At 42.2% G+C, this 13,240-nt stretch overlaps 1 protein-coding gene and 2 gene segments (V, D, J or C); all 3 read right to left on the bottom strand.

Annotated features, from left to right (window-relative positions):
- Positions 1–632: 632 nt before the first annotated feature.
- LOC138591140 (T cell receptor beta variable 19-like) lies at positions 633–1,220 on the bottom strand. The segment is given in 3 exon segments: positions 633–665; positions 758–1,050; positions 1,163–1,220. Coding segments are annotated over 3 exon segments (384 nt in total).
- Positions 1,221–2,829: 1,609 nt separating this feature from the next.
- Positions 2,830–3,417, bottom strand: LOC138591139 (T cell receptor beta variable 19-like). The segment is given in 3 exon segments: positions 2,830–2,862; positions 2,955–3,247; positions 3,360–3,417. Coding segments are annotated over 3 exon segments (384 nt in total).
- Positions 3,418–6,125: 2,708 nt separating this feature from the next.
- On the bottom strand, positions 6,126–11,857 carry LOC138591097 (solute carrier family 2, facilitated glucose transporter member 1). The gene is made up of 10 exons (XM_069661610.1): positions 11,843–11,857; positions 11,398–11,496; positions 9,884–10,044; positions 9,558–9,798; positions 9,183–9,345; positions 8,254–8,438; positions 7,823–7,924; positions 7,350–7,451; positions 6,933–7,136; positions 6,126–6,305 (listed from the first exon to the last, which is right to left on the bottom strand). Exons 1-10 carry the CDS (start codon positions 11,855–11,857, stop codon positions 6,126–6,128), a joined length of 1,452 nt encoding a protein of 483 aa, XP_069517711.1.
- Positions 11,858–13,240: the final 1,383 nt, after the last annotated feature.

The following is a 13,240-nucleotide window of genomic DNA, read 5'->3' as shown; positions in this document are numbered from 1 at the left end:
GCCAAAGCACTTTGTAAACTCTTCTTTATAAAAGTGCTATTATGTTATATTATGTTATTATTATTATTATTGTTGCTGTTATTGTTGTTGTTGTTGATGAACTGAAACTGGCCAGATGAAGATAGAAACTATCAGTATCCCAATATCCCATCATGGCGTTTTTAAATGATAAATAATTTTTACTTCAGTTAATGCTGACTGCACATTTTATATTATGTTATATTATATTTATAGTATTAAACATAACCAATACACCACTTACTGCACATATCTGATACTATAATTTATCTCAAGCTTGCGAAATGTCAGCACTCAGTGTTTTTAAACAGTCAGTTATACAGGTACGTGTATTTTTTGGTTGCACTGGTGTAAAGGAGGTCATCTGTATCGGCCAGTATTAAAGTTTGGATTTCAGAAATGATGTCAAGAAGGAAAAAATGGCATCCGGGGTTCTGATAACGTATAGCCCAGGTAAAAATGGAAATGTTTGTGTTACAACAGTATAGCAGCTCATTTAAGGCGACTTGAGACTTTGGTTGGTAAGGTGCATGAAGAGAAAGTCAGAGTCAAACACATCTGTCGGTGTAGTTGCAGAGATAAAGAGGTGCAGGTGGGAGTGTCATATTGTGTCATCACAGGCAGAACTTGTGGTACTTGAGGTCCCCCTACAGCACATGAGATGATTAGTTTTAGGAAGAGTGCACTGAGAGGTTTTTGTTCAGCTCTCTCATGTGTCTGTATCATTGTGGCCGCTCACAGCACAGAAATACCAGCCTGTGTCTTCCTTCTCCAGATTCTTCACTGTGAACGTCCCGCTGTCAACGTCGGGTTTGGTGGCTGAGTATTTCTCTTTGCTGAAATCTCCAAAATCTGGAGCAGTTACGACTGTTGTGAAGGCGATTTGTTCCAAGCTTTGTCCAGGCAGCTGTCTGTACCAGTACATCTGGAAAAACCGGTTACCCTTGCTGTGGCTGCAGCTTATTTTTGCGCTGTCACCCTGAACGATCATCAGTGTGTGGTTCTGGGTGACAGGACGTCCATCAGTCAGTCCTGTTTGACAATAAAGGCACAAACAAACCTTTAATATCAGAAAAATCAGAAGAAAGTTTAATTTGAGCTTTTATATCTCGGGGTTCACATTTCCAGTCAGATTGTAAATTACCTGTAGCCCACAGCACAGAGACCAACAACATGTGGAGGCCATGTTTGATGATGTCCATGTTCTTCCAGTGTCTCTTAGAGTTTCAGAGACATAAAGAACTACAGACATGAGTGTCACTGGATTATAAGATGAGATCTTCGAGAATCACGTCTTTAAATGGGAGTAAAAGTGGTACTTGGGGTCCCCCTACAGGCGACCCCTTTCATCTGCATTGATAATAACTGTCAGTAACACTTGTAAGCTGTTTGTCTGTCCAAGACTCTGAAACAGCACCCACACATTGCACCCTGAAAAAGAGAAGCTTCCTCTTTCGGTCCCACTGCTGACCAGCTGACAGAATGAGAATCGGCAGCCATCTTTGGATAATCAAACACATATCTGTCGGTGTAGTTACAGAGATAAAGAGCTGCAGGTGGGAGAATTTGTGGTACTTGAGGTCCCCCTACAGCACTGAGAGGTTTTTGTTCAGCTCTCTCATGTGTCTGTATCACTGTGCTGACTGACGGCACAGAAATACCAGCCTTTGTCTTCTGGCTGCAGGTTCTTCACAGTCAACGTTCCTCTGTGAGCGTCAGGCTTTGTCGCTGGGAATTTCTCCTCGCTGAAGTTTGGTTCATAGTCAGGCTTTTGTGACTGGGCTAACAATATTAGTCTCATTGTTTGTCCAGGCAGCTGTCTGTACCAGTACATCTGGCTGTAGGCCAAACCCTTTGAGTGATTGCAGTTTATTGTTGCATTTTCACCGCTGTATTTCCACAGTTTGGGAGTCTGGTAGACATCGCTCCCATCAGTAAGACCTGAGAGTATAAAAGTTTATCCAAGATTACTTCCTGTAAAACAACATCACTTATAATGAGAGCAGAAGCCTGAAACAGTCATTTAATGTGAACTTGTAATGATAAAAGTCCAGTTTTATTGTAGGTTACCTGTAGTCCACAGCGTAAAGACTGATAATATAAAGAGGTCTCGTTTAATGATAAGGTCCATGTTGTTCTGGAGGACAGAAACAGAGTGTCATATAGTTGATATAAAGAGCTGCAGGTGGGAGTGTCACTGCAACATAAAAGTGTCTCTACGTGTAGATTGGAGTATAATGAGTTCTGTGGGTCCCCCTGCTGTTCAACACTGTCAGAAGTGATCATTGAGCACCACGTCTGGCTTTATAACTCAGTCACATGAACATGTTTTGACCTGTGATTGGCCTTCATGCACATATATCACCTAAATAATTGAACACAATTATAGTGAGTCTTGTAATTCCTACAATGCTGTCATTTTACATTATAATTGGCATAAAACCTGATGTACTGATTTACTTTCTTACTTGTTGCAAGAAATAAATATGCAATATTATTTGAGACAGATAAAGGAGAGTTTTTGCATTGACTTAATGAGAATCTGCAGCACTTTGTCTAGTTACTAGAAGTGAGTATTTTAACTTGAAAACAGCAGATCATTTACAGTGATGTAGAAGTTTTGCTTTTCATCCCTCACATACATATTAAGGTTGTTCATTTTTTTGTACTTTACCTGATATCCAGAGCAAAAACAAAAAGCTGAAGAGACTTTGGTTGGTAAGGTGCATGAAGAGAAAGTCAGAGTCAAACACATCTGTCGGTGTAGTTGCAGAGATAAAGAGGTGCAGGTGGGAGTGTCATATTGTGTCGTCACAGGCAGAACTTGTGGTACTTGAGGTCCCCCTACAGCACATGAGATGATTAGTTTTAGGAAGAGTGCACTGAGAGGTTTTTGTTCAGCTCTCTCATGTGTCTGTATCATTGTGGCCGCTCACAGCACAGAAATACCAGCCTGTGTCTTCCTTCTCCAGATTCTTCACTGTGAACGTCCCGCTGTCAACGTCGGGTTTGGTGGCTGAGTATTTCTCTTTGCTGAAATCTCCAAAATCTGGAGCAGTTACGACTGTTGTGAAGGCGATTTGTTCCAAGCTTTGTCCAGGCAGCTGTCTGTACCAGTACATCTGGAAAAACCGGTTACCCTTGCTGTGGCTGCAGCTTATTTTTGCGCTGTCACCCTGAACGATCATCAGTGTGTGGTTCTGGGTGACAGGACGTCCATCAGTCAGTCCTGTTTGACAATAAAGGCACAAACAAACCTTTAATATCAGAAAAATCAGAAGAAAGTTTAATTTGAGCTTTTATATCTCGGGGTTCACATTTCCAGTCAGATTGTAAATTACCTGTAGCCCACAGCACAGAGACCAACAACATGTGGAGGCCATGTTTGATGATGTCCATGTTCTTCCAGTGTCTCTTAGAGTTTCAGAGACATAAAGAACTACAGACATGAGTGTCACTGGATTATAAGATGTAATCTTTAGATGGGAGTAAAAGTGGTACTTGGGGTCCCCCTACAGGCCTTCCCCTTCATCTGCATTGATAATAAATGTTGGTAACGCTTGTAAGCTGTTTGTCGGTCCTGACTCTGAAACAGCACCCACACATTGCACCGTGAAAAAGAGAAGCTTCCTCTTTCAGTCCCACTGCTGACCAGCTGACAGAGTGAGAGTTTCTACTCTCCTGGTTTGCTGCATTTCTCACTCAAGTCTACAAACTGCAGCTTTTCCATTTTCTCCACTTCCAAATGGATCTTGTAATTTGCTAAATTTCCCCTTAAAAATGGACAGAATAGTGGTGAGGGGATTTGATTTGCTCCAATAGGTGGCTCTGTTTTGATCCTTTGCAATCAGGGAGTTCAGTCGCTGCGTTGTTTAAGAAGAAGTTGTTTCCATGGTCAATGTTGACTGTAGACCTTTTTTAAACTAGTCTGTGTTGGATGATTGTTATCTTCTTTATTGTCAGTTTAAAATACAATTTGTTCTTAAACTTTGCACATCATCTACCTCCATGTATATTATGTTAATATTATTTATATTTTATTGTAGTATCTCTTCATCTCGTGATTTATCTCTTGATTTTAGTATAGTATAATTTCTTGATATTTCTATGTTCTTGTGTTAGGGTATATTTACTGTATAGTTTTATTTATATTTACTGTATATTTATATTTTTACTGGTGGGGCTATATTTTCTGCTGCCGTAACACCACAACACCATTATTTCCTGGTCAGTAAAGTACATCCATCCATTCAACCATCTGTCCATCCATCCAGGAAATAAATAAACCCGTGAAATGATATCCCTCACAAGCTGCAGAGGTTCAGACTCAGACTGGCTGATTTTGAATGAACCAGTTCAGTAATTTCCATTTAAATGTAATTCTGCCCCCTGGTGTTTGAAAGCCCAAGCTCATCCTCTGATCTCCCTGCTCCGCTTCTCTCTGCGGTTCCTGCAGTTCCTTCAGTAGATCAAATATTTATTCACACAGCTGTGGTTGGTTCTCTCAGACATCCTGCAAGTGGACACAGTTCAGACATATGTGAGATTTCACAGACTAATAGTGAACTGGAAGCTTGCTGGTTTTGTGCAGCAGAGATCCAACATTCAGGGAAGATTTTTCGATGTTGGGACCGGTACAAAAACTGCATTCAGCTGCTACTCAACAAATATACTGAAATGAAACCCTGCTTATACCTTTTAATATATTTATATTACATTTTATTTATATATTACATTACATTTAACGGCACATGTCACTCCACTGGCTCCCAGTTGCCGCTCGCATCAAATTCAAAACCCTGTTGCTTGCTTACAAAACAGCAACAAAAACGTCTCCTGCCCTCATCCAGGTCTACACTGCGTCCCGCCCACTACGCGCTGCCAATGAAAGGCGCCTGGTTCTCCCATCACAACAGGTCCCTAAGTCTCTAACTAGACTCTTCTCCTCAGTCGTCCCCGGTGGTGGAACGAGCTACCAAACTCCATTGTGTCCGCAGAGTCCCTTTCACCTTTAAGAAGAAGCTAAAGACCCAGCTCTTTATGAACACCTCTGACCTTTATGAGATTGATGCTATTGATGATGATGACATCAAGGATGTAGTTTATGCTGACTAGGATTTTCATGATGATGATGATGATGACTATACTGATCTTGTTGATGTTGCTGATGACGATTATTATTATTTAAAACACGCCCTACACACTTCCTGTCAGCAGCAGTGTCGATCGCACTTGAAGCTGTCTGTCGGCTCTTACTGACTTCGTTCCCTCCTCTCTCGATCGTTGCTTGTGTTGTATTAACTCTCAGATCTACGTCGCTTTGAACAAAAGCGTCTGCTACATGAAATTGTAACAACAGTAGTTATATTTTGTAGTAATTGATCAGTTTGATAATTTACAACAAAACTTTTCTCAAAGAGAGCTCACTAAAGATCTTTAGCCACATGACTGAACAGTTTATTTACACAGATGACAGTCACATCGAGTGGTGCTGACACACATTCATTATTCAACTGAACCAAGAAGAACAAATGAACATCCTCAGAATTTCATGACGGTTTTCACTGACTTTGCGGCCTGTATCACAGTATCTCATATTACTCTGTTTCAGCTGTCAAACAAACCTCAATACAAGAGGAGGAAGAGGAGACAGCTTAGAGCTCCTCAGTGTTACAGTCATCTTTCTTTTTCCTCTCTACCTCTTTACAAAATGATAAAACTATGGTTGCAAAATGCCTCAAAACATGCAGAATAAATATCACTCAGTTTATACTCTAATTCCCATTTTCAGAACAATGTTGTTGGAAAACAAAAATAACTGACACCACGGCAGCTTCTTTAAGATACACAGTCTGCTCTTTGTCCTAATGGTGCCTGGAGGGGGAACTGTGTGCCCTGAGGCATGAACATTGACAAAGTTAAAGAGTCAGTCACACAATTTATTGATTGGTTTTGGTGGATTTATGTCACTTAAATTCAGTTCAGAACTCGAGAGAATTTAACTATTTGATGACATACCACTAATATTTGGAGAAACGTGTAAAGTTGGTGAACTGACCCTTTAACAGTTTGTCCACGACCAGATGCAGTAAGGAAATAAAGCTCCGTCAGGTGAAAGTGTTGAATCCAGTCTTATTGTTTAAAGGAATTCCCTCTGCTCCTCTGAACTCCTCTGCGATGTCATCGAATGTTCGACCTTTTGTCTCCGGGAGGCGAATCCAGGTGAAGGTGAAGGCGAGCAGAGCCACGGCCATGAAGAGGAGGTAGACATACGCACCGCAGACTTTCTGTGTGTGGAGAGACAGAGGGGTTTATTTGTACTCTAATTAAGAATGCCGTCTGAAGATCCCGAAGATTTCAAGACTGCTTTCAAGTTTTTGCCCAAATTGCAACATTCCCATGGCGGCCATTATCCCCTGACATGACGCTCCGGTTTGGAGCCTCAAATACCGTTAGGATGTCTTGTTGTTTCAACATATCAGACACAATTGACTATTTCAAGCAGAGCATTTCATATGTCTTAAAACATGACTGGAGCTGCTCTTCAAAACACATTTTCTCAAGAAGAGAGAAAAAAAATGGATTTGGTTCTTTGCTCGTAGTTCAGATTTGTTGCCAGCTCTGCAGCCTTACAGCAACCTGATGTTTCCACGGTTAACTGTAAATTTATCTTTATTATTTCAACTTGATTTAAAGGATTCAGCAACAGATTTATGCCTTTTAAACATTAACAAGGTTTATGTCTGTTTTACAGTGTACAGTATACTTTTGTATACAACAGACTGAATAGATTTACAGTCTGTATTTAGCAGCCTTCACTCGAAGGAGCCAGAGAACCTGCAAAAGCAAACAAGAAAGTTTCCCCTGAAGGTTCACTCAGTCATGCAGCATGCAGGCCAACAGTATAAACCCACCAGTAATGGAGGGAAGACGAGTGCCAGGACAAACTTCCCTCCCCAGTTGAGCATGCTGGTGAAGGCCATGGCGATGGGTCTGCCAGGCTGGTCGAAGAGTTCAGCAGCGATGAACCAGGAGATGGGGCCAGGACCCAGCTCGTAGGCGGAGATCAGGCAGAAAACCAGCAGGACCTGCAGGCTCCGCAGCTCCGGGACCAGGTGCTGCACGAGGGGAAGGACAAGTTTCTCTTTAATGGTGGATGTGGATCAGCCATTGTGGGTTTAGCAATGTGCATTATATTAAACTTAGCAGTAGTACTTCAAATATATTTTGTCCCCTTTCAAAGCCAGATTGATTTTGTCCAAACAACTTGAAACTTGAACCTGAAGTAATTTGTCTGAAGCGACTGGATGTCAACACCAAGAGGATCTTACCAGGACAGAATCGACGATGGTCATGAGTAAGGTACACACTGCGATGGAGATGAAACCAGTCAGGAGCAGTCTCCTCCGTCCTGCCCTCTCCATCAGGAAGAACTTGAAAGGATAAACGAAACAGTGGTGACGCTGTTAACACTATTCTCTTTTGCAAATGAAATTAGAGCTCGATCAACACAGGATTTTTGCACCAATGCCAATTTGAGAGAGGAAAATTCACCCATTCATATACCATCTGATACCACCTGATGCCAATGTCATGTGATAATATGGAGTGGCAGACATGTCAGCTTAAACCAGTCTTCAAAATATGACACAACTTTGGCTTCTAAGTAGAGTCAATATTTATGTTAAGACTGTTGAGTTCATGTTAAGTGGCAGATGTAATCATGTCATGAAAATAAATGAAACCACATATCAAGCAAACAAGGAGCTAACATTTAAAGGTTACCACTTGATTGTGTACTCACTGCCACCAGAGTGAAGGTCACGTTGACAGCACCCACGCCCAGAGTCAGATATTTGGCCTGGTCAAACTTGGCCTGGAACATTCTGGTGGAATAATTGATGATCTGGAAGAGAAGGGCAGAGATTTCTTTAATTAAAGTCGGTTACTGGAACAGCTTTCTGTGGTGTTAGGAACGGGGGTAATGTCCTGACACACTGCCCTAGAATCTGAGCAGAGGCCAGAGAGTAGAGCTGCGCCTGAATAATTTACTGAATAAATACGAGAGTGCAGCAAGTCAAATATTCATCAGACAGGAAGAAAGCCATGACATCTTTGTTTTAGCACCAACAACAAAAGCAATCAGTGGAAAGTGCTCAGTGTCAGGGAGAACATGTCACCATTAGGATCATGACCAAATAAAAGTCCATTTGTACTCTCAAACTCAACACTGACCGCATTGAATCCAGACAGCTGGCTGCCCAAGTTGATGATGAGGACGATAATGATTGGCTGCTTGTATCTCTGCTTCTTGAAGAACTCCTGGATGGTGACACCGGTCTGAGTGTGGGCGGCCTCTTCCTTCATCTCTTCCAGCTCAGGGAACGCCTTGTCCGCGCTGCCTCGCAGCCTCAGCAGAGCTGCAGGGTTACAATAACATCGTCTTTAAATCAGCTTTTGTGTTGAGAGAGTTCATTGAAAGCTTTTCCATGTTCTGACTCCTGGAAGTCAGACAAGTATCTGAAGCTGACTTTTTTAAGCTCACTTCTGAAAATATCTAGCCATTGACTGTAAATATGAATTAATCATAGCCACTGCGAGGTCATGCATTGGTTTGTGGACTTAAGTTTGGAAGCCATGAGTTTGGCCATTTGGCCGTTGTTATCTTGTTTTTAGGAGCCAGAAGTGACCATATTTGCAAGGGAGGAAGGAGCTGTCATAGGCTAACCGCTAGCGCTGGCTTTGTTAGCAAGCTGCATCTGTAATTCACTGTATCTGGTGTCAAGATAGGTTGAAGTCACACCTCAGGCCTAAGGAAAAAATTAGAGATAGGCCTCATGAAAGGTATGAAGCCTACCATAGCAAGAGGCCTACGTTTGGGAAATGTAGAGGAGTCAGGATGACTCAGCACAACAGGAACCATCTGAAAGAGCGAGTTAGACGGTAACAACACAGAATATTTAACCAATCAAAGAAATAAGTTGATCAAGCAGCAGCAAAATGTATTAGCAGTCAACAATGTATGATTAATATTAACTTTAATGCTAAACATGACATTTTTTCTCTTCTAATATACAGTTTTGATCCAAGTAGAATCTCTCTCTCTCTTCAGTGATCTTAATGGCTTAAATGAGGAACTTAAGCACAATGTAGGTGTGACCCACCAGCCTCTGCTTTGCTCTCCTCTCCTTGGTTAATGAGCAGGTAGCGAGGACTCTCCGGACAGAAAGGCAGCACCAGGTACTGTGCCAGGGCCGGGATGAGAGACAGGGACAGCATCATGGCCCAGTTATGCTCTGTGCCCATCACTGTCTCCAGACCAGCCACCTGCAGCAGAGAAACACAGGAACCTTGTTGCTCAGTAGGGCTGTGTGTCGGCAAGAATGTGTTGAGACAATACGCTTCATGATACAGGGGTCATGATTCAAGATATAATGTTTGAAGCATGCTGATATATTACGCCCTTGGCTTATTTATGTTTGACTCTCTTCAATCTCAAACAACTTCCTAAGACTGAAGAATTCCAGCACAGTCCTCACCATTCCCACCAGGATCCCTGAGGCAAAGGACACCTGGTTGAGTGTAGCGAAAGCCCCTCTGAGGTTTGTGGGCGACACCTCCTGGATGTAGAGAGGATTGAGACTCATCACGAGGCCGCAGAAGAGACCGAACACCAACCGTCCCAGGATGAGGACCTCGAATGACTTGACGGCTTTGGAGGCAGACATCAGACACGCTCCCACCACGGAGAGACAGTTCACTATGAGGATGGAGTTACGTCTGGAAGGGAAGAAGTGTCGGATATGAGAAAAGAGAAGAATTCAAAATATGATGGAAATGATTGGAAAACAAACTTTTGATTCACCTTCCATAAGAATCTGCCAGATATTTGACTCCCAGCGAGCCCAGCAAGGCGCCAAAGTCTTTAATGCTGACAGAGAGCGACCACAGCAGAGTCAGGCTGTGATCTGGCATCGATTGGTTGTGCCTGGCTCTCCAGGTGTGGTTGAAAAACTCTTCAATGATCTAAAGAGTTTGAAAAACAGAAGAGGAACATCAACAAACAGTGAAATAATGAACCCATGGTTGAGACACTGACAACGAGAATGACTCAAAGTTATTAAACACTAATGGCTCTTTTTAAACAGCTACACAAGTTTGATAACAAAATATCAGCTTCTACTGTCTGTATTGCACAAGACAAGAGAAACCGAGTTCTGTGAGGAACGTAGAAAATAAGAGTGTGGATCTTTTCTGTCTCGCGTGTTCCTGTGAAAAATCAAAACCCTGACGGGCCTGGAGTCGAGCCCGACACTTTCAGAGGACTGTTGAGTTTATTCAGTGTTTCATGGAGGGTGTGAGATATTTGTTTAACTACCTGATGGTGTTTCAGTATCGTCCTCTGCATGATGTTACGATGTGTACCTTACACTGAATATCAGCCACGACTTGATTGTCTTCGAGCTATATGATGCAGTTCTTGACCTCATTTTAGTTGAAGATTATGGCAGCAGGCTAAGCAAGGTAACCCAGACGGCTCCTCCTGAGGAATCCCGTGGCATTCCCAGGCCAGAAGGGATATACATCCTTCTAGCGAGCTCTGCGTCTGCCCCGGATATCCTCCCAGGTTTACGTGCCCGGAAAACCTAATCAGATGCCCCAACCACCTCACCTGGCTCCTTTCGATTCGAAGGAGTAGCGGCTCTACTCTAGCCTTCTTCCAGATATCCAAGCTCCTTACCTCATCTCTAAGGCTGAGCCCAGACACCCTTCCAGGGACGCTCATTTCAGCCGCTTGTATGTGCGATCTCATTCTTTCAGTCACTAACAAAAGCTTGTGAACACAGGTGAGGGTTGGAACGTTGATTGACTAGTAAATTGAAGGCTTTGCCTTCAGGCTCAGCTCCCTCTTCACCACGATGATCTGGTACAACGCCCGCAATACTGCTGATGCTGCGCTGATCCGGCTGTCAATCTCACAATCCATTTTACCCTCACAAGCGAACAAGACCCTGAGATGCTCCTTCAGGAGATAAGAACTCCTTCACTTGAGGCAGAAACTCTGTCTTTACATCATTTCTCAATGATTCAAAGTATCTTTTTATGCATCGGACATTTTTTCAAAAAGTTTATTATCGGCGCAGAGAACATGTTAAGCATGATATACACCTGTGATGATGTCTGATAATATTGGCCAAACGATGTATCAGTCGGCAGGCATGTTCATCGAAAAAGGCCAAGCAGGAAGTAGCGTGTGAATAACGGAAATTGAAGGCACAGAGTCGGACATCAGGAACGGTTAAACTAATCTTGTTATCAGTGTAAACCAATGTAACGTCACACACTGTCTCCCTCCTCAGCTCCTGTCTGTCGGCTCACCTTGGCCGGAGCGTTGACGTTTCCGGTGTGGTATCCGATCTGCAGAGAGCCGAGCACCGCTGCCAGGATGGAGGTCAGGAGCGTGGCTGTCAGATGGCTCTGAAACAGCAGTGAGTGACATTTATTTTCCTTTTAATGTTTAATATAACTGCCTGGGAAACTTTGAATGCTTCAAGTACTTTAAGCGCTATAGTTTCTCACCCTGATGCCCTGAGAATAAATAACAATAAAACGTAACCCTCCCTTTAGTACACACTTAGAAGAGTGTGATCTGAGGTCAGTGTCTAACCTCCTTGACCTTAAACATAATCAACCCTGTGACTGTGACGGTGAAGGATGGCAGGAGCTGCACTATTTTCACACACTGGCAGTTCAGATTTGACTGAGCACACGTGAGTGTTAGTGCTCTAAAGTCAGTCTTTGTATAAAAATAAAACCAACTCACCTCTTTGGACGCCATTTGTTCAGGTGAGACAGTGAATCACTCCCTCAAGCTGTAGGTGCATTAATCGTTAGCCTTCCTCTACTGTGAGAAAAACAAACAATTATAGACGGACTGGATTTTGGAATTTACATATGATAATAATTTTCTCCAAATTCTGTTTTCCGTTTGAGTTATTCTGAAGTCTTTTTTATACAATTCAAGCAGATTTTTGTCACGAGAAAGAGTCTCGAATCATACTAATACTATATAATATAATATAGTTTATATAATACTGCGGTTTGGTGGTTAACCGTTGCCTCAGCCCGCTGCCAGAGTATGTTTTTTTAATTTATCTACAGCATGTCCCCAAACGGTAAAACATCTTCAACATGAGTGAACACAGCACGAGCTGTGGAAACATGAGTTTGTTAACCACTGCTATGTTTTTATCCTTTATTGTTGAACAGAAATCCGTGGTGACGGGCTAGCTGTTGTCGTAGCGATTTACAAGCATGTAGCGAGACCGCACACGGGCTCGTCTGCCCCGATTAGATGCGCAGAGGGTTGAAACAGCGGCGCTCTGACAGACACAACTTTGTCGTTCATAATGTATCGCTCTGTACTCACGGGACGCATGGATAGTGAGTTTATTGCGTCCTCAGTCAGAGACGCTGGACACGTACCTAGCAACATCATTGGGTCTATGATATAAAAAAAAAATAGCAGTGAGATCTCGATCCACCTCGCGGTTGGCGTCATAAAACCGCGGTATTGCGTTCATGTGGTGAGAAATCATAGAGCACTTCTAATGCAACATTCACTATGTTGTTTTGTGGACTTTCACCTGTAATCAGTGTTTTTCTGTTAGAAAATATTAACAATACAACTTAATGAAAGTCTTCATCAACATCAAATCAAAACTTGCAATTTTCTAAAATCAATGCAGAGATTCAATTTTTATTTTTCAAAATTGGATGTGAAGAAATTCTGTGCGTACATAGAAATAAAAACAACCAATACAATTATAAACATCAAACAGTTTTATGTTCTCTTTCATGTAAACTCACCTGTGCCGTGGAGCGAAGCGAAGCTCTTCTTGTCCAAAATATAAAGAGAAAAGTACAAATAAATCCGGTTTGTTGTCTGTGAGGTGAAAAAACTCATAAACGTGACACGTTGACATGAACAACTGCAGTGCCGACAGTGAACTCACACACACGATGTTAAGGTTCTTGTTTTTTTCCTTAAACTTTGACTGAAGTAAAAAGACAAAGATCGCTGAAACAACGACCTCTTTCCTTTAGCAAACAGCTGTGATAAACCCTGATCATAACGCATAGTAACAACCATCCGACTGTTAATATACGTACAGTATAAAACATTCATTACATTTAAGACTTCATTACAATATCAACATGC

Source organism: Semicossyphus pulcher, unplaced genomic scaffold (assembly GCF_022749685.1).
Source record: "Semicossyphus pulcher isolate SPU_LCO1_2020_fin unplaced genomic scaffold, fSemPul1.0.p SCAF_14, whole genome shotgun sequence".
Classification (NCBI taxonomy): domain Eukaryota; kingdom Metazoa; phylum Chordata; class Actinopteri; order Labriformes; family Labridae; genus Semicossyphus; species Semicossyphus pulcher.
Note: the sequence above shows the minus strand (reverse complement) of the source record. Positions and strands in the feature narration are given on the sequence as shown.